At 58.8% G+C, this 26,521-nt stretch overlaps 1 protein-coding gene across 1 annotated transcript; it reads left to right on the top strand.

Annotated features, from left to right (window-relative positions):
• The first annotated feature begins 712 nt into the window (after positions 1-712).
• On the top strand, positions 713-26,521 carry LOC117640380 (homeobox protein B-H1-like). The gene is given in 4 exon segments (XM_034376853.1): positions 713-1,324; positions 17,753-17,981; positions 24,954-25,255; positions 25,258-26,521. Coding segments are annotated over 4 exon segments (1,203 nt in total). The 5' UTR covers positions 713-879; the 3' UTR covers positions 25,485-26,521.

The following is a 26,521-nucleotide window of genomic DNA, read 5'->3' as shown; positions in this document are numbered from 1 at the left end:
CCGAATTACACCGCCAGTAGTTACCCTGCCGGAAAGGCGCAGGAGACTGACTTTGGCTGAGGCCGACTTCGTCCTTCTCGCTCGCTCCCTTCACCCGTCCAGCCTATCCTGCCGGGTCAACAGCTCTGCCCCTCGCGGGGTGTAGTTTGCGCGCCACTTCGCAAGGCGTGGTATGAGCCGGTGAGCGTCCTGGTGAACTCTGCAGAGCATCCAACGGGCTGCCGCGAGGCGTCGCAGAGTCAGTGGCAGTGTGACGCCGTGTCGCCCCGCCGGAGGATTGCCCGGCTTCCCTGTTTGCTACAATGTATTGTTCTCGAGGACTGAGCGCTGGCCGGCTGGCCGTCTGGCCGACTGGCCGCGCGCCAGACTCCTTGTCAACACGTCTCACTGTCCGCGCTCCCGATGGGCCGATGGGCGCGACGCGGTGACGTCACGGGATCGATGCCTCACGCCTCCGGACAAGCTCCGGTCTCGCTGCAGCCCGGCTCGGCTAGGCTCGGCCCGGCTGGATTGGCGGCGGGGCCGGGGCGCGCGCCGCCCCCCATTGGCGGAGGCGGCGGTGGTGGGGGTGGCGGGGCGGCCGGCGCGCGCTGCCATTGGTCCGCCGCGTCCTGCACCCCCCACCCCCGGCGTCGGCGCCGCCCGCCGCAGGACCAGCCGAGCGCGCCGCTCGCCTGGCCACGGCCGCCGCGCGCTCAGTCTGGTTCGGCTGCCGGTCGGAGCAGTGCGCGTAGCAGAGTGAGCAGAGTGCGTCGCCGGCCGCAGGGTTACGCGAGTTAGTGAGTGATGTGAGGTTGGTGACAGTGTGAGTGAAGTGACAGTGCTGTGCTCGACCTGAGGATTGAGGATTACCGCCGTGGACTCGCCGCGCCCTCGTTCATGGTGACCGAGGTGGCTTCCAAGCTGCAGCCGAGCGCTCTGGAGGCTTTAGGGGCTGGCACCGGGCGTGGAGCCATGACCATCCACGACCTCGCCGTCACCACCACCAAGCTGCTGGGCCCGGGGCCCGCGCCGGACTCGACCGAGGCGCTGCACCACCACATCACCATGCAGTCCCTGCACCACCCGGCCATGCTGCCGCGGTCCAGGTTCATGATCACAGACATCCTGTCCAACAACAATAACAACAGTTCGAGCGACAACAACAACGGACTGCGGTCGCCGTGCTCGTCGCCGGCCTCGGTGTCGTCGGACGGGCCCAGGGACCTGTCGCTCCATGCGCGCGACGCCGACCCCCACGGCGACGCCGACCTGAGCGACGACCACGAGGAGTCCGGCACCGACAGCGGGCTGCCCGGGGAAACGTCGTCCGTGTGCTCCAACGGTGAGTTTCCCATCGGCCGGATGTCAGTTGGATGGATGCGGTCAGCATTCGTCACCCTCCGCGGCCAGAAGGCCTAATCGCTGGCTGCCCTTCGCCCTGTAGCCCTTATTCCCTCCAGCCCCTCCAGCCCTCCAGCCTGTACTGCCGGCAGTCCTTCAGTCCTTTTACTCGGGGGCGACACTCCACGGTGTCACTGCGGCCCTTCACGGAGCCGCTTCACTTTTTACGGCCTTGCCTGCAGCGCGGCGTGCTTCGCGGCGTGCTTGCACAGGTGCCAACGCGTGCACTGCTACAACCACGAACTGTTGATCCAACGGGCGCCTTCCGTTGTTTTCGCGATTATCGAAAAACACTTGCCTTGTTGGGCCGGCAGATCGCTGTTTCATCATTCGCCTTCGACATGACATGTCACCTGGGGCCATCTTATCAAGTGTGGCCAACTGATCACGAGGGCGACGCGAGCCGAAACCGCCCCGCGGCCCTCCGTACACGTGTACTGCCGAAGACTGTCGAATGGGGCAGCCTTGATTGTTGCCGCGTTGTTGACACAGTTGAGTCACCGAGCGGCCACCGCGTTCTCCGAGCCCTTCCACGCCACGCCGATGCACGTTTTGCAAAGCACACCTACCTCCGTCGAGGAGGGAAAGGAGAGGCGGGGCAAAAAGTTGATCCGATAGTTGTCGTTTTTTCCCGGTCTGCTTGTCTGCTGGCTTTTCAATCACCCGTTTTGTTGGGCGGTCGGACGAGCGGAACCGAGCTGCTTTTTTGCTTTCTGCCGCTAACAAGTCGCATTCCCAGCCGGTTCAGCAGCACTTCCTTTTTAACTAGTTTCTCCGGCGCCATCTTGAACGCAACGCTCTTCATTTGGATTTGTCACCGCGCGATTTTCGATGACGCGCGAAATTGCCGAAATGGAATTTGTATGGATCCGAGACATGGGTGGGTCACACTCTTCTCGTTCGTCCATGAATCCTAAAATAGCGTTCCCGTGTTCGAACGCGGCACGCGGCCCGTCGAGCAATCGAATAAACCTCGGCAAAATCGTGCGTGCGATATGGACACTGAGCACGGCGTCCTGGTTGGGGCTTCGGCCAGAAAAAAAACAACAAAAAAAAACAGAAAAGCGGCACGGAAAACTGTGGAATCAAGGTAAAGGGCGCGCGCGTGTTCGTTGACAAAACACGCACGCACGCGGCTGATTTGACAAGATGCGCCAGATTGGCTGCGCGTTCCGTTTTCCGACCATTGTCCTGAAACGCAGGCAAAGCCCACAGCCACAACGAGGTGCTCAAAAATGCCCACCGCGATCTCCATCGCGCCGCTATGCGCTTTCGTGTGCAGTGTGGCGGCGGTGGCCGTCGGCTGGAGTGGCAGCCGAAAGACCGAACCGCAATATGTGTTCCCCGCGGCACAAATCGCGGCGACAGATTTCGATTCGTTTTTCCCAGAACCGTCGCGTCGTCGTGAGGCCCCTTGAATGTAGCGCGACAGACTGGCGAGACGCACGTGTGGCGTCGCGGCGCCCCTCACACACACACACACACTCACACGCACACGCACGCACACGGGGGCAGACACCGTGATGGATATCAAAAGGCTATTTTGACGGTGTCGGAGCTATTAAGCATTCGTCACACACGTTATTGTTCACATATGGCGTCCGTCGTCTGCTGCGCCGGAATGGAAACTCATTTTCGGCAAGTTGGGTGTACATTAAAAAAAGAAAAAGAAAAGGTTTCGAAAATAAAAACGGTGAAGGCCGAACAGCAGCGCGGTGGCGGCGTCCTCGGGGGGCTCCTTTGACGATGGGGCCCCCTGCGGCCCTACCGTGGATGGACTGTGACGGACACACGCACACACACACTCACACACTCACACACACACACAGTGAATTAAGGCCGTTCTCCTCTCGCTTTGATTTCTTATTCGCCCGCTTTGGTTTCGTCCTGATCCGTTCCGGCCGCAGCCGATGACCTCCCTCCTCCTCCTCCTCCTCCTCCTCTTCTTCTTCTTCTTCTTCTTCTTCTTCTTCTTCTTCTTCTTCTTCTTCTTCTTCTTCTTCTTCTTCTTCTTCTACCTCTTCTTCTTCTTTTACCTCTTCTTCTTCTTCTTCTCGTGGCGCGCGCGGCCTGGGCGGCGCTGGGCGGTGGCGCGAGGAGGATGAGGCCCTTCTGGTGGAGTTCCTCCTCTCCGGGGCCCTCCGCTGGAGTCCGCTGGAGGAGGCGGAGAATACTCGGAAGCGAGAGTAAACACCGCAGGCGCTCTGAATCTCGGCGAGCGCTGATGACCGGCCGGCCGGCGGCAGCGAGACGAACTCCTGAGTCACGGGCGTCCGCCCCGCCCCGCCCCGCCCTCATCAGGCCGCTGGCCGCTCATTTCGCGCGGACGTTATGGCCGCCAGCTTCCGACTATATGCTCGCGCCGCATAGGCCGAACATCGCCCCGTCTCTCTCGCTCCCCCGGGGGACGGCGGCGACGGCCCGCGAGTGCGAGAGAGACGGAGCGACGCGCCGCTTTGGGCCAGTTTGCTCTGTTTACTCGGGGTTGTCACGACACTGTCACGACCGTCCTCGGCCGTCGCTCCGTAATCGAGATGGCGCTTCCATCATCCACCTGTCGGAAGCGGGCGAAGCGGCACGGCACGGCGTGCGCGTCGCGGCCATGCGGCCCTGCAGGCCCTGCTCGCCGCGCCGTCCACTGGCGTAAAAGCCGCGCTGCGCTCGCTATGCGCTCCGCGCTGCTTTGATAATTGTATTACTTTAGGACGGCATCAGGACCGCGGCTGGGACGGCAGATAGCCACGCCACTTCCGGTGGCGTATCGCGACCAATCCAGGCCAGCGTGCCTCAGCAGGCTTCGCCTCGCTCGCCTCGCCGTCAAACTGCCTCCGTTTGACCTCCAGGCGTCGCCGCGTCGCCGCGTCGCCGCGTCGCCGCCCCGCCGCCCCGCCGCTGGAGGCTGGCCGCGCCGCCAAGGCCCGTATCGCCAGCCGGGGCAATCTGCGCCCACACCCTGAAAAAAAACAAGAAAAAAAACAGACGTTTTTAAAAAATACAGATTTTTCTTGGAATGAGGTCTCTCTCACTCTCGAGGGACGGTCCGCCGGGGGGGGAGGGGGGTGAGAGAGAGACACAGCGACGACACCGCGACATCCCCTTTGCACTTCGGGTGTGTGCGCACGACGCAGACGACGGCGTGAACGTGACTACCTCGTAGAGCACGACCGTCCAGCTACACCTCCTTCGTCGCTCTGTCTCTCTCGCGCCCGCGGGTCCCCCCGGAGGGGTGCGAGAGAGACAGAGCGGCAGCCTGTCGCGACGACGGCCACCACTTTGAGCACCGCGCCGCCACGGCACTGCCACGCCACTGCCACGCTGCTACCGACTTGCCTAGAAGCAGTGCGCCGCCAGGGCATCGTTTTCCGGCTCGACTCACACCCACACACACGCAAGCCGCCCGCGCTCACACACACACACACACACACACACAGCGAGCGCTGATAATCTTTAGTGCGCTGTTTTGTCTGCGTCCGCGTTGCGCTTTGCTGCAAGTTAAAAGCGTCCAGCAAACTGTTAAAAGGGTTATTCACTCCAAGTTTTTCCGGCCGATAACTCCACGCGCGCGCGCCACCACGTTCGGTGCGGTCGCCATGGAAACCAAGCGTTGCGCACACTGCAAAAGAAAACAAGGGAAAACCGGGGCGTCAAAAAATGGAGAGGCCTGAGTGAGTCTGTCTGTCATTCGTCGAAATGGAGGAGCGCCGGTGATTATGATGATATTCGGAAGCGGACGACGCGTTGCGATACGGGGGGGAAGTTGTCGCGAAAATACCGGTTGGCTGCCTCTTAAACGCGCCGCCTAAACGACCACTTCCGGCCGCCGCTCCGCCGGACGTGCCCACACTGTGAGGCCGGAGCTGTGTGGATACACTGCCAAGGCGCAGCGCGCGGCAGCACGCGGAGCGCGGGGCAGAAGGCGCGCGCACAATGAAGACAACGCAAATAGGAGTCCGACTGGCGTGCTCGCTTCGTGATTAGAGTCATTTTTCTGGTGTACGTGTCTTGCTATTGGCCGCAGACATTGACGGTCTGACTGTCACACGGCTCACTCACACACTCACACACACGAGCGGGTAAATGATAACTTTGTATCCATCTCTCAGCCCACCCGGCCACACAGCCAAGCCCGGCCAAGCCCTATTGCATTCCCCCTGTATCAAGTGTTGCCACCTGATCTGCCATTCATGTGTGAACGTGCCCCCCCCCCCTCCCCCCCGGGCCAGGCGATCGAGGCCCCCGGGGCGGTCATCCTTCGAGGTACTACTGCCTCCATTCATCTGAAATCTCGACCGGTGTGCGGCGATTTGACTCGTCGCTCCGTCTCTCTCGCACTCCATGAAGTGCCCCGTTTAGGTGCGAGAGGGACGGAGCGACGAAGCGACTCTCAGAATGAGTCTACTGGCCGGCAGTGGAAGGTCCGCTTGCACGGCTTGCACTCGCCGCGCGCCATTCCCGCAACGATCTATGCCCCTAATTTGACAGGTGGGTCCGAAATCACAGGTTCGGATCCCCGCCGCTCCCCGCCGCCGTGGTGGAGGGGCGCCGCTTTGAGTTGACGCCGGTCCGAGCGGACGGACGGACGGACGGACGGACGGACGGACGCGCGCAAGGGACTAAATTGCGAGTGGATGCGGTCAACACACAACACACTCCGACAGGTAGTCGAGGAGTGGAGGGGCCTGGAGGGGCCTGGAGGGGCCGGCACTCATGGCACTCCCTACTACTTACTGGCGAGTAATAGTGCCATTACCACCACCAAAGTGGCCCGCGGCCCGCCAACGTACCCGCGCGACCAACCTGCAAAAAAAAAAATTAAAAAAAAAAATAAAACCGTTATAAATTGAACAAATACTTCCCACTTTCTATTTCTGTCATTTCTTTTCTCGAAAGAATAATCGAATGAGTATCGCGTGCTTCCAATTGATCGGTCTGTGCCGACGAAAATAAAATCGCGAAAAATAACACGCGGTATGCACTGTAAACGCGCGTCGCACACTACACTGCCAAAATGAGCGCAGAGGGGCGCATAGCGCCTCATACCTCCCGGGTGAGAACAAAACGAGAGGTTATAACAAGCCTGGCGAGCGGCTAGCGGGGCTGCGGGAGGGAGAGAGAGAGAGGGGGGGAGGGAGATAAGAACAGGAAGAAAAGGCGAAAAGAGCGTAATGCTGATGTTCTTTGACGGTTTCGACGGGCTGCACACACAGACACACACACACACACACTCACAGACACTCGTTCACTACTGCTGCTGCTGCTTCGGGCTTCTCCTGTATTATGTTATAAAAAATAATTACTCGGCGCACGGGCGTGAGTGCCCTCCCGACGCGCCGCTCCTTATGGTAATCGCCTAATTGTTTAATTACGTTTGTATTGCGTTTTGCGGAGCATCTTTAAAATATGGCGCGCTGGCCTCTGTGTGTGTGTGTGCGTTGCGCGGCTTAACCGGCAGAGGTGAATTCAATGAGCAGAAAAAAAGAAAGAGAAGAGTAGACCGCTCGCCCACACCTGCGCCGTTAATTGTTTCTGAATCCACTTTTGCAGTGTAAATCCCCCTGTGCGCCGCACCAGGAATTTTCCATACCAACGGGAGAGATGATGGAAGCCCTTCCGGCCCGGGGAGGGAGTGAGAGAGAGAGAGAGAGAGAGAGAGAGAGAGAGAGAGAGAGAGAGAGAGAGAGAGAAGGCGGCGCGGCAAGTTTGAATTATACTCCGTGTTCGTCGGGCTGCTTTATCGGGAGTAACCGCAACAAACTGGAGCGGTGGCGGCGGCGCCTCGCTCCGTCTCCCTCGCACTCGCGGGGGTGGGGGCTCGCCGTGTGCGAGCGAGAGAGAGAGAGAGAGAGAGAGAGAGAGAGAGACGAGGCGTTGTTTGAAATGAGGCGCCCTGGCCGCGCTGTGGGGGTGCCAGGCCTGGTCAGGCCCTGCAGCAGCCTGCAGCCCGTAGGCAAGCCCTGCCGCCTCGCCGCGGTGGGCGCTTCCGGTGCCGGAGCGCGCGTGGGTGTGGCACGGCACGGCACGGCGCGGCACGGCACTGCCAGCACACACACGGTCGGCGTCAAGGAGTTCCGACATCCCAACGCCACGTTATTTGCACCGCAGTGCGTCCACCCGCACGCCAAAAAAGACTTCCGTCGCCGTTTTCGGCGGGAAGGGCCTGCCTTTTTTCGGGGAGGCATTAAGGTTGGTCACAGCTTTTTAGCCCGCGGTGGGAGTACACTGGCAGTGCGTGGCGCTTGCCGTGGCGCCCACAATGGAGGCCCGCCAGACGGACACGGCGGCCTGCCTCTTGCACCGCGTCCCTTCACGCACGCAGCGGCCCTCCATTACCCGAAAAAAAAAAATTCACTCGTTTTTCTCATCTTGTCCCCGCGTTTTTCGACGAAAAATCTATTTGAGAAGCGCTCTGCAGTTGGAGGCGCGATGGAGCGGCTCGCTTGCCCGCTTGGTGCAGCGAGTGTGCGCTGCCGGTGCCATGAACATCACGTGGCCAGGGAGAAAGAAAAAAGGGGGGGGGCTCATCTAGCGTCATGCACGCATACACACACTTTACACCGGTGCAGCCATAATACATGACATAACGGCACTGCGACAAGGACTGGCGGAAAGCGGACAGACGGACGGACAGACAGACAGACAGACAGACAGACAGACTATAGACAGACGCCGCGCGCGCAGCGTGTCGTTTCAAATGTCCGCGGCACCTGAATTAGGAGGCCTCGCGGTGGGTGTACTGTACCGCGGACGGACGGACGGACAGACGGACAGACAGACGGACGGACAGCGCGCGCCGGCGTCGTCGTCGTGGTCCGTCGTCAGCACACGGCGGCCACAAGGACAAACATAAACGGACGGCGCGTTTGCTAATTGTGCTCAACCGCGCGGAACGCGAATCGAGACGAACAAGAACAAGAACAAGAACAAGAATAAGAGGAAGCGGCTAGGCGCGCGCGGTGAGCCCCGCCACTGGAGGCGCCGCATCACTGTAGGAGAGTTTGTGCGCGTGTGTGTGATTGTGTGAGTGAGAGAGGGCGAGGGTTGCGTCATTGTTGGAGTCAATGAGGGTAATAATGTCGGGTGGGGCTTTTAGCGCGGAGGGTGGGGGTTGGTACGGTCGGTACATTGTAGCGCGCCTTTTAAGGCCGATACTAAATGCGATTTACATACTGTTTCCTTGTTTCCGTGCACATGATGGCTGTCGTCGCAGAGCGTTATAGTGTGGGGCAGTCCTCTGTCTCTCTCGCGCCGCTGCGGCCGGCGGTCTGCGCCGTGCGTGCGAGAGAGACGGACGTTTGATTCGCCCGGAGCGTGGCCGCGCGCGGCGAGAGAGAGGTTAGGAGGTGGCGACGCCGCGCCACGCCGCGCCACGCCGCCCCTTCCACGCGTCGAAAGGGCAAGTGTGTTGATTTTGCCGCTGACGAGCCGCACCGCCGCGCCGCCGCGGAACCCTGATGACCGCCACTGCATTGTGTGTTCACTGAACAACCGAGAACAGAAACGAGAGGAGAAATTTTTAATTGCCTCTGGCTGCGCGTCGACTTCCTCCTCCTCCTCCTCCCTTCCTCCTTCCGCGTCACCATTGTTTACGGTGTACTTGGCACGTTGTCGCGCCGCACGTGGGAAGGAAGCCGCCAACGAGCTCCAAACTTTTCGGTATCGCGAGTATGAAAAATCGGGGCGGCGCGGCGAGATGGAAAACTCCGCTCCGGCCGGGCTTTGCCGCTTTCCTCCTGTTTTATTCAATTCCACTGCACTAGCTGCTATCGTGGGATGTGTGCTGCTGTGATACCCGCGAGTAGTGCGTCGTTCGCATCAAACGAGTTGAATCCAATGAGCGGGAAAAAAGGCAGAAGGGAGAGAGACCAGGAAAGAACACGCACGGGAGCGGCCACATCCCACATATTCACTTATTCTCATTTCCGATGTGCCTGGAGGAGTCTACATACAATCAGCCGGGCTGCAGGCCGGCAGCCCTCAGGCTCCCACGGCCCTTACCAAAACACACATCTCGGTGAATCTGACCACTATCTGACCGCAAGAGGGCAGACCGGGCCGGTCCGCCTCAGTCTCCGCTCCTGTATCGATCTGGCGCGTCCGTCGAGTGGAACGAGTGGAACGCACCCGGCACTCTGTAATACGGGCACGAAACCACTGCCTTGGCATTCATGAAGCGGCGCCAGCTTCCGTTTAGCGCGCGTCTCGACCCAACGGGCCATTGATTCAGTTTTCGTGTTTTGGCGCCAAAACACCGCGGCGTTGGCAACACTGCGCTGCTCGGCTGTCCAGTGTGCGTTTTGGCGCCAAAACGTCGCGTTGGCAACACTGTCGGTCCGACCTAACCTCTTCAACCGCACATGGCTAATGTGTCCGAGCACCCATTACCTCGCTTTCTTCCCGTCTTATTTTTTTGTTTGATCGTTTCGTCTTTTTTGAGGCTCGCGCTGTAATGGATGTGTGATGATAGCTGCTGCGCCCTGCCTGGCCTGCTGGCAGCGGTCCGATTCGTCTGTCTCTCTCGCGCTCGCGGGGCGTGCCGTCGGCAGGCCGTCGGGGTGCGAGAGAGACGGCGTGCTGCCCTGCTCTGCCCCGCGTTCAGGTCGCCAGTGACACAGATTGGTTAACGGGACGCTCCGTAATTATATCGAGTGGCCGCGAGGCGAGGCAAGGCGAGGCAAGGCGAGGCGACCGCGGTTTGGCCGGCTAATGGTTGGCGGCCCTGCCCGCCCTGCTCAAGGTCGTCCTCGAGGCCGGCCGGCCACTTTGCCGAGGTGTTCGAGTAGAAAATGGATGTCATAGTGGCTGTGCCTGGTGGCGGCCGGCAGCGCCGAAGCTTTTCCGGGACCGAGAAGGACTTCCCCGACAGTGCGATTAGCTCCAGTTTGTTTCCCGCGGGATTCCCTCTTCCTCCTTCTTCTTCTTCCTCTTCTTCGTCTTCGACGACTCCGTCCCGACCTTCGTCACCATCTCGCCCTTGCCCGCGTCGCGATACCTCTCCAATCAATCATGCTCCATGAAAAAAAAAAAAAAAAAAAAGAGTGGCGCCTGCCGGACGACGGGCACCACGAAAAGTAACAAAAAAAGGGAAAGAAGCGGCGCGGAGTCGCGACGACGCGCGGGGAGGGGCGGTAACAGGCGGCACACGACGAGAAACGCGACGACAAACGAGACTGAAGAAACGGAAACAAAGAAAAAGCGAGGAAGGTTATGACGGGCGGAAAACAAGGGCCGTTTCATGTCCGGTTTTGTCACACTTAGGCGGGCGACACTAGCTTTATCCAGTGTGCCAATAAAGTAAAAGCGCGCGCGTGAGAGAGAGGAGAGAGAGAGAGAGAGAGAGAGAGAGAGGGAGAGAGAGCGAGAGAGAGAGAGAGAGAGAGAGAGGGAGAGAAGGGTACAGGGGCCCGCTTCGCCGCTTCACCGTCCCACTGGAAATCGATATGTGCGTGACGAAACACGAGAACACCTGCTGACGAGTACTCACCCTCGGCCTGGCGGCCCTGGCGGCCCTGGCGGCCCCGAGCGCGATTCAGGAGAGTCGTCCTCTCTGTCGCACTCACGGGGCTCTGCGTGAGGGTGCGAGGGAGACCAGCGCCAGCGGGCCGCACTGCCCATCGAGGGCGTGCATGATAGTCCTTTATGAATAACGATCGGCCGCGTAACGCTGTAAACGCCATTGATTATGCGTGGCTCTCTGTCTCCCTCGCGCACCCCCGGGGGAGACCGAGAGAGAGAGGAGGGCACCGCGACGACACTGGGTGTGAGTTCCCTGAGTCCTCACGCAGGTGTCGATGCGATCAGTCATTCACAGTTGGCGTTGCGCCCGCTCCGCGCGGGGCGCGTCCGAAAGTGTGGACGCCACCCTTCGCGACAGCTCCTCCCGGACGCGTCCACGCGTCGACACTCTGGGACGCTAATCGGCACGGGCGTTTAATGGCAAGGCAAATATTTCGATATCGTCGCCAGAGGACTCGTTGATGTGGCGTGTGTGTGTGTGTGCGTTTCGGTTTTTGGCGGCGCGTCTATGGGCGGCGTATGCGTGTTGCCATAGCGCATTATCGTCAGTAAATGAAGGGAGCCCGTTTTACGTGGAGGAGAAGCCCCATCAAACACACCACCACCTCACCTTCACACACACACACACACACACTCACACACACTCTCTCACAAAAGCGTTCATGATGAGAAACCGCCACATCATGCTGCGGCGAGCGGCGCGGGCCTTCTGCTGTTTAATCGCCGTGTGTGTGTGCGTGTCAGTGCACGCGCGTGCGTGCGTGTGTGTGAGTGTGTGTTCGGGCATTGTCCACCTAGAAGTCGAACCGTTTTTTCCCCGATACAACACTACTACTGGCCGGCCGGCCCCCTCCACGCCAGGCTGATTCCGAATGCAGTAGCTCGCGCCCTCTCTCTCGCGCCCGCACGGAGGCCGCGCCGTGAGTGCGAGAGAGACGGGGCGACGTCGGCCACCCCAATTACGAGCGCCTTCGGTAAACTCGGGGCGTGATACGGCGACGACGGCGTTCGATAGCCTCCTTGGCCGCGCTGCCCCGGCTTGGCTTGCCACTGCATTGTCAAGGCCGTGACGCCGCGCTTTCGGCCTCTGCTTTCGGCGGCCGGTCAAAGTGCCGCCGACGCCTCCATCACGCACGCACGAAGCACGCACGAAGCACGCACGCGCCTTTTCGCCGAAACGGCCACAAAGCCGAGCTGACGTTCGAATTTCGCGCCCGTTTCGGGCCATTCCAGCGAAAACAAACTCGGCAGTGGAGTCTCGCGCCAGCCGAGCGTATGAAGGCGTTATGGTACACGAATGATTTGGAGGGTTCGGAGGCGGTTCCGGACGCGGGCTACGCCGACGGACGGCCGCCGACGCGTTCCGAGAAACATGACGGACTCTAAGGGAGAGGGTGGCTGGGTCAGCTCTGCTTGAATGGAGCCCCCATGCCCCCGTCCGGGGCCCAGTCTTGGGCCTAGCACTGCCCCCGCCACCCCAGCCCGCCCACTCGGTAATCGACTCGCCGGAAAAGGGTTTTCCGAGCGGCCCGCCTCTCTCGCACCCTCGCGGGACGCCCCACGGGTGCGAGCGAGACGGAGCGCGACTTCCATTAATCTCTTTCTAGTGTAGTTACGGCGCGGCCACGACGACAAGCCCTCGTGATTAATGCTCCGTTATGAGTGCCACTCGATGTCACAAAAAGCACTTCATTCAGCTTCGTTTTCGTACCTGAATGAGAGCCGGGTCGGTGACGCAGCGCCTCTGTGAGTGCGAGAGAGACAGACTTCAGTCTGCGGGCGAAGAAAGCGACTGGCGATGAACAGTGAGTACAACAAACAACGAGGTTGTGCTGCTAGCCCCGTCAATCATGCAAATATCCCAGTGGCTCGCCACGGCGCGGCGCAGAGCATGGCGGGGCATGGCGGAGCATTAACGTCGGAAAGCGGGCAATAAAGACGGCCTAAGAGGAAACAATGGCACCCCGGACAATGCAGCCAGCCAGCGCGGCGGCCCGCCCGAGCAGCCAGCCAGCAGCAGGGGCTTTATGGCGGGGCCGTCGTGATGGCGGACGCGACGGTTTCGGCTCACCCCTCTCGACTCGACGCGGACGCCGACAACAACATTTTTCATACTTTTTTTGTGACTCCGGGGGGAGAAGACGCTTGAAAATTGGCGCGCGGTCTCCTGGCCGCACTTAATTGCGCCAGCTTGTTAGTGTTTTGCATTACTGCAGGAAGCAGGCGCTGAGCGGCGCCGAACTGGCCGGCCTGTGGCGGTCGGGGCTGCCAGTGGCGTGGCGGTCGAGTCGCCGCAACGAGGCATAACCTCAAAAATATATGATCCAATTTTCTCGGCCGCCGCCGCGGCCGCCTCGCTCGTCCTGGCGCGCGGTGGCCGCGATGGCCGCCGACGTCGCAACACTGTGGGGGCGGCCAGGAGGCCGTGCACGTACGACGTGCAACGCACTATACGTAGCACGTCGTCGCGCTGTTGCATGTCGTCGACGTGCACGCCGTGGTGTGGCTCCTCCGCTTGGCTGCGTCCGCACCGTCTCCCGGCGGCGGCAGGTGCTGCTACACCTCCTCCGGGACGCCGACGGCGTGTAGCCCCGGGCCGCCGGGCGCGCGGGTTCGAGTACCGGCTAAGCCTTTTCTCCCCAAGTCACCACCACATTGTGCATGTCGTGTCACCGGCGCGTGGCGACGCGTGCGAGAAGAGTGCTCCTTGTTTTGAGCCATCATTATCCCCCGTGCCCTTACATGGCTGCCGCTCACGGCGCCCGTGTGTGTCAGTGTGTGAGTGTGAGCGTGCGTGCGGGGGAAGGGCTCGACACAGGTTCACTGCACGGTAAATTCGCTCTCGTTCTAGTGGCGTGGCGTGCCTCCCTTATCGTGGCGTGTAAACGCGCGAGCCGCCCGATTAGCAGCTTGTCGCGGCTCGGCTCGGCACGGCACGGCACGGCGCGGAGGGTAGGACGTGTAACTGCGTTAGGGCCGCTTCCGCCCTCGGCCAGGCCGCGCCACCGTATCAACCAGTATCAACACGAGCCGACCGAACGCCCCGCCCCGCCTGCAGGGCTTGCCCGACGCACGGGGCCGAAAGCAGAGGTGGACATTTCGTTCACACTATGGCCCAGGGGGTGTTTGTAAAGCGTTAAACAATTAACGACCGAAAAAAAAATTACAGCGTTTTAAAACATTGTTGTTGTTTTTAAATTTGGTTTTGGTTTTACCTGTTTAACAAAATTTGCTCCCCCGAAAAGGAGAGTTTATGGTGAAAAGTCTGCTAGACAATTTTTTCGGGGGCCTGACCTGTCGCGATGTTTATGCCTTCCCCCTCTTGACCCCCTCCCCTCCTTTCCCGCCTCTCTGGACGTGTGAATAACGGGAACAAATTGCCCCTCGGCCCGGCAAGGCCCCGCCACGCCCCACCCCACCCCGCCCCGCCCCGCCCCGCCCCCCGCCTCGCCACGCCCCACCACGCGAGCCGTAAGCCTCGCAATCTAGGAGGCACACAGTCGATACACGTCGCCGCCCCTCCACTAGAAGTGGCCACTTTTAAGTGATTTCGCTTTAACGCCGCCCAGGCCGTGGCCCAGCCCGCCCCGGGGGGCCGTCCATAAACAACGCCGCGTTTTACGGCCGCGCTATCGCCGCGGCCGACGGCCATTTTGGTTGATTTTCTTACGAGCTTCCGCCTCAGCCGACGTCTCAGCGCCCGAAAACTTGAAAATTTCACCTCCGGTTTTCGTCTCCTTTTTCCGCTCTTCGTTACCGCAGACAAGTGCGATCGGTGTTTCCGGGATGTTCCGGCGCGCGATTGGCGGCCCGTCGCTGAGAAGCACTGACCGGGGAAAATCGCTCCATTACGAGTGCAGCACACTGCAGCACACTGCAGCACCACGCGTCCCATTGTAGTGTAGGAGCGACACCTCGCAGTCATTGTTGAACATTGGCGGTGATGAGAGCCGGCCATTGTGGCGGCTTCCCACGCCGGCAGCCCGAGCAGGCGGCCGGGCCGGGGCGCCCCGCCGAGGCTGGCAGCCAGCCCGGCAGCCAGGCCGCGCGCGCCTTGTTCAGTTCCGTTTTTCATCGTTTCTCATCACCGTCGCCGCGTCGCCGCGTCGCCCCGTTGTCGGGCTCGTTTAAAGGCGTCGCCGCCGGAGCGCGCCACTGCTCATTGTTGCCAACTTCGGACGGTTAATGGGGTCGATAATTGACATGTGTCCGACGACGACGACGCACGGACGGAAGACAGAGAGAGAGAGACGGAGCGAGGAAGCAGGGAGCGCGAGACACACGAGAAGACTTACGAAGGACTTCATGTGCGCGCGCGACCACGCGACAAAAGACCGCGACAGTGTCTTACCCATTGCATGCCAAGCGGCGGAGCGACGGAGCGGCAGCGAAGGCAGCCTACAAGTGCCAGACCGGGCGGGCCATTTCTCGCCACCCCTTTCCACGCACACTCACACACACACACTCACACACTCACACTCGAGCTGAGAACACCCGAGGCACGCACGCCTCCCTCTGATTGGCCCATCATCGGCGCCGCATCTCGATGCCCCACATCCGGTTCCGGCACATAGCGCGCCAAATTCGAAATTGGCGGCGGGGCGCCGCGTGCGTTCACCCTGAGGCCCGCCGCCGCCGCACCCCCTCGCAGGGGGAGGGCGCGGCAGAGTGTTGTTTTTCAAATGAAGTGTTGTCGGCACGCAACGCTCACCCCCCGGGGCCGCCCCGCTACCCCCCCCCCCCCTCTCGCAACGTCACGGAGCGGGAATTCATTGCCAAACCGCGCCTTTTCCAGCACGGAAATCTTAACACAACAATTACTTAATTGCCCCGACGGCGCCCTCTCCCTTTTCTTTCCCTTCTTATTTTGCGCGGCGAGGCCGCCCTCTTTCTGCGGATGCTAATAGATTGGATTTCGTCGGGCCGCTTTTTGTTTGACAGTTGGCGAAAAGAGTCGGTCCGTGGCCAGTTCAAAGGGCTCGGTGCGCTTTCCCCGTGACTGAAGCCACTTTGGGACTTCCACCTTCCTCCCTTTGGCTGGCGTCTGGCAGGGCCCTCGCCCCGCCAGCCAGCTCTCCGAGCTGTTTGAACCACTCTCAGTGGGGCCTTCGCGCTTGATTTGGAGCTCAAATGGAACGAGAGAGACGGTCCGAAGGGGACGCGCGCCCCGGACGGCGGAGCGACAGAGAGGGAGAGAGAGACCATCCTATCCTCCTGGGAGTGGCGAAGAGCAAAGTCGAGCAGTATCGAGTCGGCCAGTCGGCGGAGCTACTGCCCCCACTTACAGAGGTGGTGTCCACTTACCGAGTAAAGTGGGGGACGTGTGTGTGTGTGTGTGGGTGCGCGCTCCCGCCTGCTCGCCCACTGCATGTTTTATTTTCTCCCCTTTTACTGGCAAAATCGGTGATCGTCTCGAGGGGCTGCTACGTGCGTCCGTTCCGCAGCCCCGCCCCGCCATGTCCTGAATATTTTAGAGGCGATCTGCCTGGCCGCTTTGAAACCGCAGAGGCATGGGTTCCAAGGGTTTCGCCACCCTTCCTCCGCCGGACTCGGCAGAAAGAGCCCTCGGACGCATCCCCCAACGGACGCAGTGGATTTGCCGCACCGCTTGAAGCAGAACTCGCCGTTTTTCCCACTTTTTTTTCTCCCTCACTTAGGAGATTTCATTGTGAAAGGGTTCGGTAGCGTCGGAGAAACGAAAGATCTTTTTAAGCTAAAAAGAAGGTCGGCGCACCATTAATCTACCGCTAATGACTTTCGGAGGCTGGCCGCTGGCTGGCCGCTGGCTGGCCGGCTGGCGGCCCGTAAGGCTAATCAAACGCTTCGATCACGTCCGAAAGGGCCGCGGCCTCACTTTGCACCAGAGAAAGGAGGGGAAAGAGAAGGCGAGGGTGAAAAAAGAAGAAGAAAAAACGACCAATCCAGCCGCGAAGTGGGCAAGTTAGTCTTGGCGGTGCGGCGCGGCGCGCGGTGGTGGGGGGCGGGGAGTGGTCCAGCGCGGCACAGCGCGGCCGCCATGGCGTCGCGGAGCCACGCGGAGAGCAGGGCGAGCAAGCGCCCCCTCCAGCATCGCTCCTCCCACCACCTCCCTCTCCCTCCCTCTCCCTCACTCCCGCGCACCGCCCCACTTCGCCAAACTTCTTCCTCTCTCGAAGGTGATGCGATAGGAACGGAAGCGAAGCCAACGCTTTTTTTGCCATTCCGGCCGTGGAAATGAAAATGTTTTCAATTATTGAAGCCGTTGTTGTTGTTGTCCGACGGAAGCGGGTCGTCTTAAGTGGACCGCGCACCCCCCGCCAGGCCCAGGCAGACCCAGGCAGGCCCAGGCAGGCCCGGCCCGGTCGCCGGAAGTAAGTCGGGGGATTAACTCTGCACAGCCACTTTGCTAAACTGACGGATTGTGAAACGTGTCAGCGCGTCAAGCACAAGTAGTTGGACGACATTTCAATCTGTCGTTGTGTGTGAGTGAGTGTGTGTGTGTGTCTGACTCGGACAGGCGTGAGAGGTTAGGTCGCCCCGTTAATCCTATTCCCGAAAAGTGGTCGCACAAAGGACGACTTTTGTGTTTCGGCAACAGGCCGAGCCTTGCCGAGCCGCGCCCCCGGCAGAGTGACACCTTTATTACTTTGCGAATACGGTTGTGGGAAGTCGGGTGGCTGGAAGGCCGTGGAACTGGAGTGGCAGTTAGCCTTTTGGGCGACTGTATGGAAGAGGAATGCCGCATTCATAATTCACGATGTATCGAAACTATGACTGGTGCCGTCACACCAAGTTCCATCATCAAACAACAACCGCTGAACCCGAAAACCAAAGTTCAAAAACACCCGTTTGACGATTTTGTAATGTTTGATTGCAGGCCACAAAGACGAGGGCGGCTCGCACAGCGCCAACTCGTCGTCGTCGTCAATCTGTCCGTCCTCCAAGAAGCAGCGCAAGGCCCGGACGGCCTTCACCGACCACCAGCTGCAGACCCTGGAGAAGAGCTTCGAGCGACAAAAGTACCTGAGCGTCCAGGACCGGATGGAACTGGCCGCCAAGCTGTCCCTCACCGACACGCAGGTCAAGACCTGGTACCAGAACCGAAGGTGAGTTACAGCGCGCACGAAAGCCATTCGGTGCCTCCGGCGGGCCTTCGGGCAGGCCTTCGGGCAGGCCTTCGGGTGGGCCGGGCCGAAATTAGCATTTACTGCCGCACTTGAAATCTACACGGGAGCGGGGCGCCAGCGCCGACACCTGGCCCGGTCAAAACAGCACGCGGTCGTAACGCCGCCTAATACGGAGTATTACCGAAGGCATGAATATTAACAACAAAAAGGGCTTTTTGTTTATCTTTATGACATGCGTGTCATGTTTGTCAACAGAGACAAAGGGGCTGGCCTATGACAGATGAGTGCTTCTTGGAACGGGCGGAGGGCCGGCGCCGGCCGAGCCGTGGCCGAGCCCACCGGAACACAAACTGATAAAAGAAAAAGGGGAAATAATAGAAAACTTACTGTTTGCTTTCTTGGATGACAGATGGCGCTGCGGGGCGCACAAAAACAATCGAATCGGCAGCCTCGTGATTCCAATCTCGCTCTTTAATTCGAGTAGCGTGTCGCTGCGGTCGCTGCTTTGTCGTTAACGATCGCAAAAAGGCGCGAAAGCCGCTCACGATTCTCGTTTGAAAAGTGCCGCCGAAATTGCCGCGCGGTGTGGGTGCGGCGGTCGCCGCGGTCGCCGCGGTCGCAGGCGGCACTCAATTAATTGTTTTTCCTTTCCTGGACGTCGTTTAGGAGCGCGCCCCCGCCGGTTCACGCCTGGCTGGCCCGCTGCTCTACTGACGCAGCTGCCGCTCGCGGTTACCGCCGCGCCCTCTGCCGGCCGGCCGCCGCTCGAAACAATGACAATCTAATTATGACCTTTTAGTTTCCGAATGAGATTACCTGTTAGTGGGTACGTTGCCTTGGATTGTTATAGCCGGCCAACCGGAACACCGCAGCGCTGCTGTGAAGTGTGAATGTGTTGTGTGTGTGTGTGCGTGTGTGTGTCGGTGTGTGTGTTCGTGCGCCCCGTTCCCGCCACGTCGGCAGACAGCTTGTGTGCCCAGGCGGTGTGCCCAGTCACCCCCAACCACACTATCACGCAAATTGTTAATTGACGTCGATGGCTCGTGGTTTTTGTTGCCAGTAATTGGGGAGAGAAAGGGGGTGTCGGGCCTTTTTCTGCCAAGGCCATACCAAAACTGAACTGGAATTTTATTTTGCGCTGTTTTGCTACCATTGGGCCGGAAAACGTTGAATGCGCGCGTATGCGCGGGAAGCGATAGGTGGGCGCCGCACTTCCCCGCCTCCGTGCAACTGTCTGTAGAGCAGTCCGTGTCTGTGTGTGTGTGTGTGTTTGTGTGTATGTATACGGGCGCTGTGTGTGTGCGTTTCTGGAATATAGGGCGGGAAACGAGGAAAGAACTACTTTGTGATGAGATCTCGCTCGCTCATACCGAAACGTGGCGAGAGAGGGGGGGAGGGGGGAAGGGGGAGGGGGACTGTGGGACCCGCCATCCGTCCATCCCTCTTAAAACCAACGCAACTTTCACCTTTGTTTACATAACGCATGCGTGCGCGCGCAGAAACGTGTACATATACGGCCGGTCGCGGTTTAGCGTTCGGCACATCTCTCTCTCTCTCTCTCTCTCTCTCTCTCTCTCTCTCTCTCTCTCTCTCTCTCTCTCTCTCTCTCTAGACGATGCGCAACGCCGCGGCGCGTCCGCGTGCGCTGATGACCGGAAAGCAGGCCTTGTTCCTTGCTGGCCACAGGCTGCCCACTCGGACGGCATCAAGTTAATAAGTAAAATATTCCGCTTTTTGAGCACCATCCTCGCCCTTCCTGCCGGCAAGGTGCCGGCAAGGTGCTGGCAGAGGAAAGCGCATTAGGGCCCGCGTGGCCCACATCGGTGTTCGCGTGTTGTGAGCGCGGCAGCGCGGCCCGCCCGGATTTTCGGCGGTCGTTTGCACATTGAGGTTAGGGCGGCCGGTCAGCGGGATGGAGCCGGCGGCTTAGCGAGCCGCTGCGACCGAGCTGAGTACATCCTCTCCGAAGCCGATTGGTCAAGGTCACGGGTTCAAATACGGGCCGGGGCGCGTGTGCGGCGAGCAGCGAATCGGGGGGAGCTGCACAAAAGGCCTCCACACCGGGGGGCAGGCGGGTCAGCCGACAGGCGATGAAGCGTGTTAGGGCCGCCGAAACGCGTGAAAAAAATAATAAATACGGAATGCAGTATTTAATATCTTTTTTTGCGAAGAATGACGCGAGTTTGTGCTCGTTCTTTGTGCGTCGGCTAATCGTGTTGACCGCAGCCCCCCTTGGTCAACATGTGCGCGCGCCGACGGATTAATAATTCCATTCGATTCCGAGTAGTTCCCCGCCTCGCGGTGGGGTCGTGCCGCCCTTCCTTGCCCCTTGTATTTGTCCATTTTTCTGTACATTCGAACGACGCTGCGGGTTTTTCTCTCTTTGAATATTCACCTTATATAACGGCTATAGCAAGGCAAACATGGAAGTCATGACACAACACGTGTGTGCGTGAGCATTTATATGAGCAAGCTCACACACACACACACACACACTCGCACGCGCGCGGCTAGCCTCCGTCCAGGGCCTCCGCAGTGCTCCGCCTGCACTTCCTCCCGTCCTGCTGCACGGCCTGCACGGCCTGCACGCTGGGCTGGCTGATCTGATGAGCGCGAAATACGCGGAAGGCCGTTCCAACCATTTTCCGGAACGAATCCGCGCTCAAGGCGCGCGCCACCCCGATACCACGGACGGCCCCGGATATGCAGTGGCCGCTTCCGCGCCGGCCGCGGGTTCGATTCCCCGTTTTGTTCCATTTTTCGACACTTGTCTGCGGGCCGATGCAGCGCGATGGGAACGCGCGCCGGGGCCGTTTCCCTGGCCGGCCCGCCCCGCGTGGGGTCCGTCGAGCCTTCACCCATCGATTACACGCGTCCCCTAACGCCGGCCTGGCTTCTTCTTTCAAAAAGGAAAATCTGGATGGACCATTAGTGCCCTTGGCAGGCCGGGCCGCCTTCGGGCCGCCTTCGACACCCGAGTAATAGACCGCCTCACCTGTCACACAGCGCCCCGGTCCCGTCCAGGCCCCGGCCGGGCCAAGACGGATGGCGCAGGCGAGCCCCCACTCGTGTATTGACACACTGCGCGTCCCCGCGAACCGTTTTTAGGGGTTCCGACGAAGGAGGACCCCTATTGCCCGGGGCCGCTCAGAATTCTTCTTCTACGGACCCCCAGGATGGACATTTCGCTCCCGCCATATTAATCCTTTTTCATAATACAATAAAAAGTCCGAAAATCAAAAAAATTTATCGTGGAAATTTTCCGTAAACGACTAAAACATAAATTTGCAACAATCAAGCACCCTTATCCGTTCACATTTTCCAGAAACGTTTCGAAGAAAAAATGTGCCACTCTTAAAAACTAAACTTCCTGCCTCATCAAAGTGACAAAAACTAATCACTGTTCTAAGAAAATGATAAAAACATGAAGAAAAATTCTCGATGAAAACGTCCCACTGCCATTATCCAACTGTCAAATTTAAAGTCCATGATAAAAAGAAATTAAAACGCCGTAAAATTCACAAATGCCAATGTTCACTCATTGTACACTGATAAAACATTTACACATATTCAAATCTGTCATTAGTAAAAACTTCACAGCAGAAAGACAGAATAAATAGATTTTCCGCAGTTGGCAACAATTTTCTCGGCGTCTGCGCCTTTCGAAAATCGCGAGGCTGAAAAACGAGTAGTCGCGCATTGAAACTGCCCCTCCATTGTTGCTGAGGTTGGATTGCTTGGCTTGCTTTTAAAGGCTGCGGTTCTCGTCTCATGTTTTCCTCAATTCTATAACCAGCACGACGGTTGGTTTGACAAACTTTTTAAACTCGGGAGGGGTGCTTTCGGAACGCGGATGACTTTGGGTTGACGAACATGAGCGAGCACTGTAAATCGCGAGATCGCGAGATGGACTGAGATGGTCATTGTGTTAACTGAATCACTTTTGGAAATGTAAAAATATCGGTAGGATTCAAAGTTACGTAAATAACGGTAAAATTAACGTAATTAACGTTTAAATGACAGATTTCAAAATGATTTCCACAACCGGAACACCGTGCAATGCGTAAGCATTGGAATTTTTCGTTATTATTCACGACAAGCGTAATTGGAATTCTGCTTCTTTGAAAGCGCCGCGTCCCGTTTCGTTCCAGCATATGTGGTGTCCATCACCTGGCGGCTGCTGCCGGCCTAATGATGGCGTGAACAAAGGCCGGGGCCTAGCCTCGCGGGGGGGCGGCGGCTCGGCCGGCTAGCCTCGCAGGGGGCACCCCGAGGGCACCCCGAGGGGCACCGCACCCCATTCTGCGGTGGGGCGCTCGCCGCCGCCAATTTGGGGCCGAGTGTGTGAGCAGCCGTGTACACTGGGGCTTATCGGCAGGATCGGGCTTTCAGCGGAGAGTCCTTCTCTCTCGCACCTATACGGGACGCCTCGTGAGTGCGAGAGAGAGAGACGGGTGGCGAGACGGGTGGCGCCAACGAGGGTGGCCGCCCCGCAACGCGCAGCAACGCCCCGCTCAAGGAGCGCGGCTCGTTGTGGCAATAACAGCCCCGATCCGTGTTGTTACACCTTGGACTGTGATTCCGAGCAGTCGCTCCGTCCCTCTCGCACCCCTTCGGGCCTTCGGCACGCCCCGTGAGTGCGAGAGGGACGGAGCGACGGAAGCGGACGTTGTTCGGAATGGGCCCTACACCCTAGGCTAGCCGGGCCCGGCCGGGCCGAGCAGAGCAAATGTATGCAGCGGCCTCGCGGCGCCTCGCGGTGGCCGCCATAAAAAGGGGCAATCTGGGAAACTTTCTTGCGGTTGTAATAGTTTTGCTGCCTGATAGATGTCCCGCGCGTGTGTGTGAGTGTGTGAGAAACGCACCTACGCGTGCGATTCTAGAAAAAGTGAGGTTATGCGGAGGCAAACCAGGCAAAGCGGGCTCGGCTGTGGGAAGGGCGCCAACTGTCGACGCGCGCGTCGCGACATTGAGAAATTAATTGTCGTCGTTAATAGATGCCGCTTGTTTGATTGTTTGCCGAGTAGCCATTCGGCCGGGCAGCCGCGGGCGCGCGCGATAGCAGGCCGAGGGAAAGGGTGATGATGCATTCAAGGTCGCAGAACTGCTCTTATTTGTCGACAAGGGCGATTAATTACCGCAGAATCCCCCCACTACCTTCCGTCTCTCTCGCTCTCGCGGGCCGAGCCGCAGGGGTGCGAGAGAGACAGAGCGACGGAGGAAAAAGTTCAGGGCTGGCCGCCGCCGTTCACTCCGAGTGAGGCCACCGCCTTCGGACAAAGTGCACTGCGAGCGAGGCTGCACCGATTCAACAACTAAATGTCAGGCCACCGCTCGCTACGCATCTTCTCACACACACAGAGACTCACGAAAACACACACTCACACACTCTCACACACACCTGACCGCGTTTCGCTTTTTGTAACCGACTTCTCCCGACCGCAGGCCTTTTGGCGTTATTGCTTTTATATGACCTTATCATTACGAGTCATGCTGCCGCGGTGCCGCCGCGGTGTGCCAGTGCCGCCGCGGCCCGCGCGAGCTTTTCAGTTTCTCCACACGACTGTGTAATAATTCCGCATCGCCCGGCCCAATTAAATATTAATTTGATGTGTCGCCGCCCGGCAAGAATGGAACCGGGCGTGTGTGTGCGATGATGATAAATTCGCTCCGATGGAGGGGGGGGGGTCTGTGTGTGTGTGTGTGTGTGCATGTGTACGTGAGTACTACGCAATGCGAGCGATAAAGTCCGATGAAAAGAGACCGCTGGCGAGTGTAAAACGCTCCGATGCGCGTCTTGTTTCCTGACGAAACGCCCCAAATACCACTGAACGCTGAGCCTTTTTCTTCCCGACCCTCACGCTCCTCGCTTGCAGTCCGCAGTTGCGAAATTTTTCTGGCCCCTCCACCCACTTGGCAGTGCAGCAGCAGCGGTGAATGCGTTGTGACACTCGGTCCGACCTGTCCAGGCGTGAAATGATCGCTAGTTAATGGATACGGAACGGGTTTAAAAGTCATGTACGCGGCGACGTTTTGTCCCTTTCAGAGCGAGAATGATTTATACAAACTGTGTGCGTCTGTGAGAGTGTGAGTGTCTGTGTGAGTGTGTGTGCGCGCCTGCTACCGCTAGATGTGGTGTCGCGCTCGCCGCTCCCTGACATCGATATCTCGACCGGGAAGAAAAATGATGGCTAAAAGGTGGGAATGGAGCGCTCATCTGATGGGTTTGCTGCAAGCGGTTACGAGGCGACAGCGGCAAAGAATTTCGCAAAATAAAAGACCACTTAGTTTGAAAACAGACCTTGAATTTCCGGGGGACGATGAGTTGGCGTGAAATCCGAGTAACGCCTCGGAAACGACGAAAATCTTGCCGGGAAGAATGCGTATATCGAAAAGCCAAATCCAAGAGGCGGGCGAGCGAGCGGAGTCGCGCGCCGCTTCAAGGCTGTATCCATTTCAATCGTGGCAGATCGCGTTTCGGGCGGGGCGGGGCGGGGCGGGGCGGGGCGGGGCGGGGCGGGGCGGGGCCGAGCGCAGACGGCATGCGGGGTTTTGTGGAAGCGCCGTGGTCAGGTGTGCTGTATATTTGATACATGAAAGCTATCGGGCCGTGGGGGCTCGACTGCTTGGCTTGGCTGGCTGCTGGCAGGCCGCCTCGCGTGATTGGAGCGTGTTGGGAAAAAGAACGCCGCGCGTGCGGAGCGTGCGGGACTGGGGCTGCATTTAGGAATCGTTTTGTTCGGGTTGCGTTGTTACTAGGTGCGAATGGCGCCATTACCGCCACGCGCTTTGCCGGGCGCTGCAGGCGTTGCCGGGCTTGGCCGCGCTGCCCGCTCAGCGCGCCGCTCAAGTGGAGTTTCCTTTCTGATTACGAACCGGCCAGGCCACCCCCACTCGTCCGCCCACCCTGCCGATCGAAACTAACCCGCCCTTTTTCTCCGCTTGTTCCAGGACCAAGTGGAAGCGACAGACCGCGGTGGGGCTGGAGCTGCTGGCCGAGGCCGGCAACTACGTGGCGCTGCAGAACCTGTACCCCTCGTACGCCAACTGGCCCAACTACCCCGGGCCGTCGCCGGCCGCGCTGCCGCTGGCGAGGTCCGCGCCGTCCGCCGCCGAGCTGTTCTACCGGCAGCAGGCCGCCGTGTCCGCGGCCGTGAGCACGCTGCAGAAGCCCCTGGCGTACCGGCTGTACCCGCCCGGCATGGGGCTGCTGCCCGGGCCGTCGTCCACCCTGCCCGGCGGGCTGCCGCCCCCGGGGCCCTCGCCGCCTCCTCCTCCCTCGCCTCCCTCTCCAGCTACTACAACTCCCCCGGCGGCCCCCACCCGCCCCCCGCGCACTTCGGGCAGCACGGCCCGCCCGCGCGGACGCCCTCCCCCGAGCAGCACCCGCACTCGCCGCGGACGCCGCGCACGCCCGAGTCCAGGCACGGCTCGGTGGACGTGGAGGAGGACTCCAACGACTCGAGAGTGGGCGATCTATGAGACCAACACCTTGGTTACCGTTCACCCCGCCGTGCCGCGGCGTGCCGCGGACCCAGGGCCCTGGCCGCACCGCGCGCCATTTAAAGCTTTATTGTGATTGAAGACTGTTGTTGTTGTTGTTAGTTCTGGCGCCACGAGAGTAGCTTTGTGATATGTCTATGTACTCAGCAGAACAGACATTATAAACAGCGACGGCCTGTGCAGTGCCGGACCGCAGTGCAATTCGTATCAACTTTTGTTTTTCGTCGACGTGTAATGATGCTTTTCTTTGTTAAAAATGTTATTTTTGTCATGTGTTTTATTGGAATGAAGGCCTTACCACTTTCAACCTGGGTTGTATTTTGACTGTCGGCTTATAAAGCCCACTCTTGTTTCCATTTGTTTAAAAAGCTTCTTTCTCCTGTGAAATTTACGATTCTCACCGACCCGGTGCCTGTCTTGTGTGCTTGTCAGTGGTTCAAGGTTCATAAAATCGACTTCATTATTAGGCACATCATAGATTTAGCTTGTTGAAAGTTTCTTTTTTATCCTAAGGCTTTACAAAATACGGCCTACCAAATTTTGTTCTTGTCGTTGTTGTTAATGCTGATGCTGCGATGCATACTTGTATTTGTACATTATTAGCTCCATAAAAAAGATTATCAGTTCACTGTATAAGCCCTATATTGTACAATCAGATACAAATACAGTATTATTTTAATTTATAAACGTATTTTAGAGACGCTGAACCTAGTTAGATTACTCAGGAACAAAGTCTCTTGCCATGTTAATTTTTGTTTGTTATGATTATAATTTTTTTTTGTATATATGTGATCAGATGTTCTCTATATAGTATGTTTCATTGTAATGATTGTAAAATATAGCTAATTACTTCAGAAGCGCTGTTCTCACTGCTGTTGCGAGTGAGACAGGGTGTCACGCTGCCCAACACCAGTGAGGCTAGAGCTGTCGTTTCCAAAATGTCCTGCTTTGTATGTGACTATATATTTGAGTTGAAAGTATGGGAATAAACCTGAATGAAGTGCAATCTACGAAAA

This window comes from Thrips palmi, unplaced genomic scaffold, assembly GCF_012932325.1.
Source record: "Thrips palmi isolate BJ-2018 unplaced genomic scaffold, TpBJ-2018v1 HiC_scaffold_12, whole genome shotgun sequence".
Taxonomy (NCBI): domain Eukaryota; kingdom Metazoa; phylum Arthropoda; class Insecta; order Thysanoptera; family Thripidae; genus Thrips; species Thrips palmi.
The sequence above is the reverse complement of the archived record's forward strand: the minus strand, read 5'-3'. Positions and strand labels throughout refer to the sequence as shown.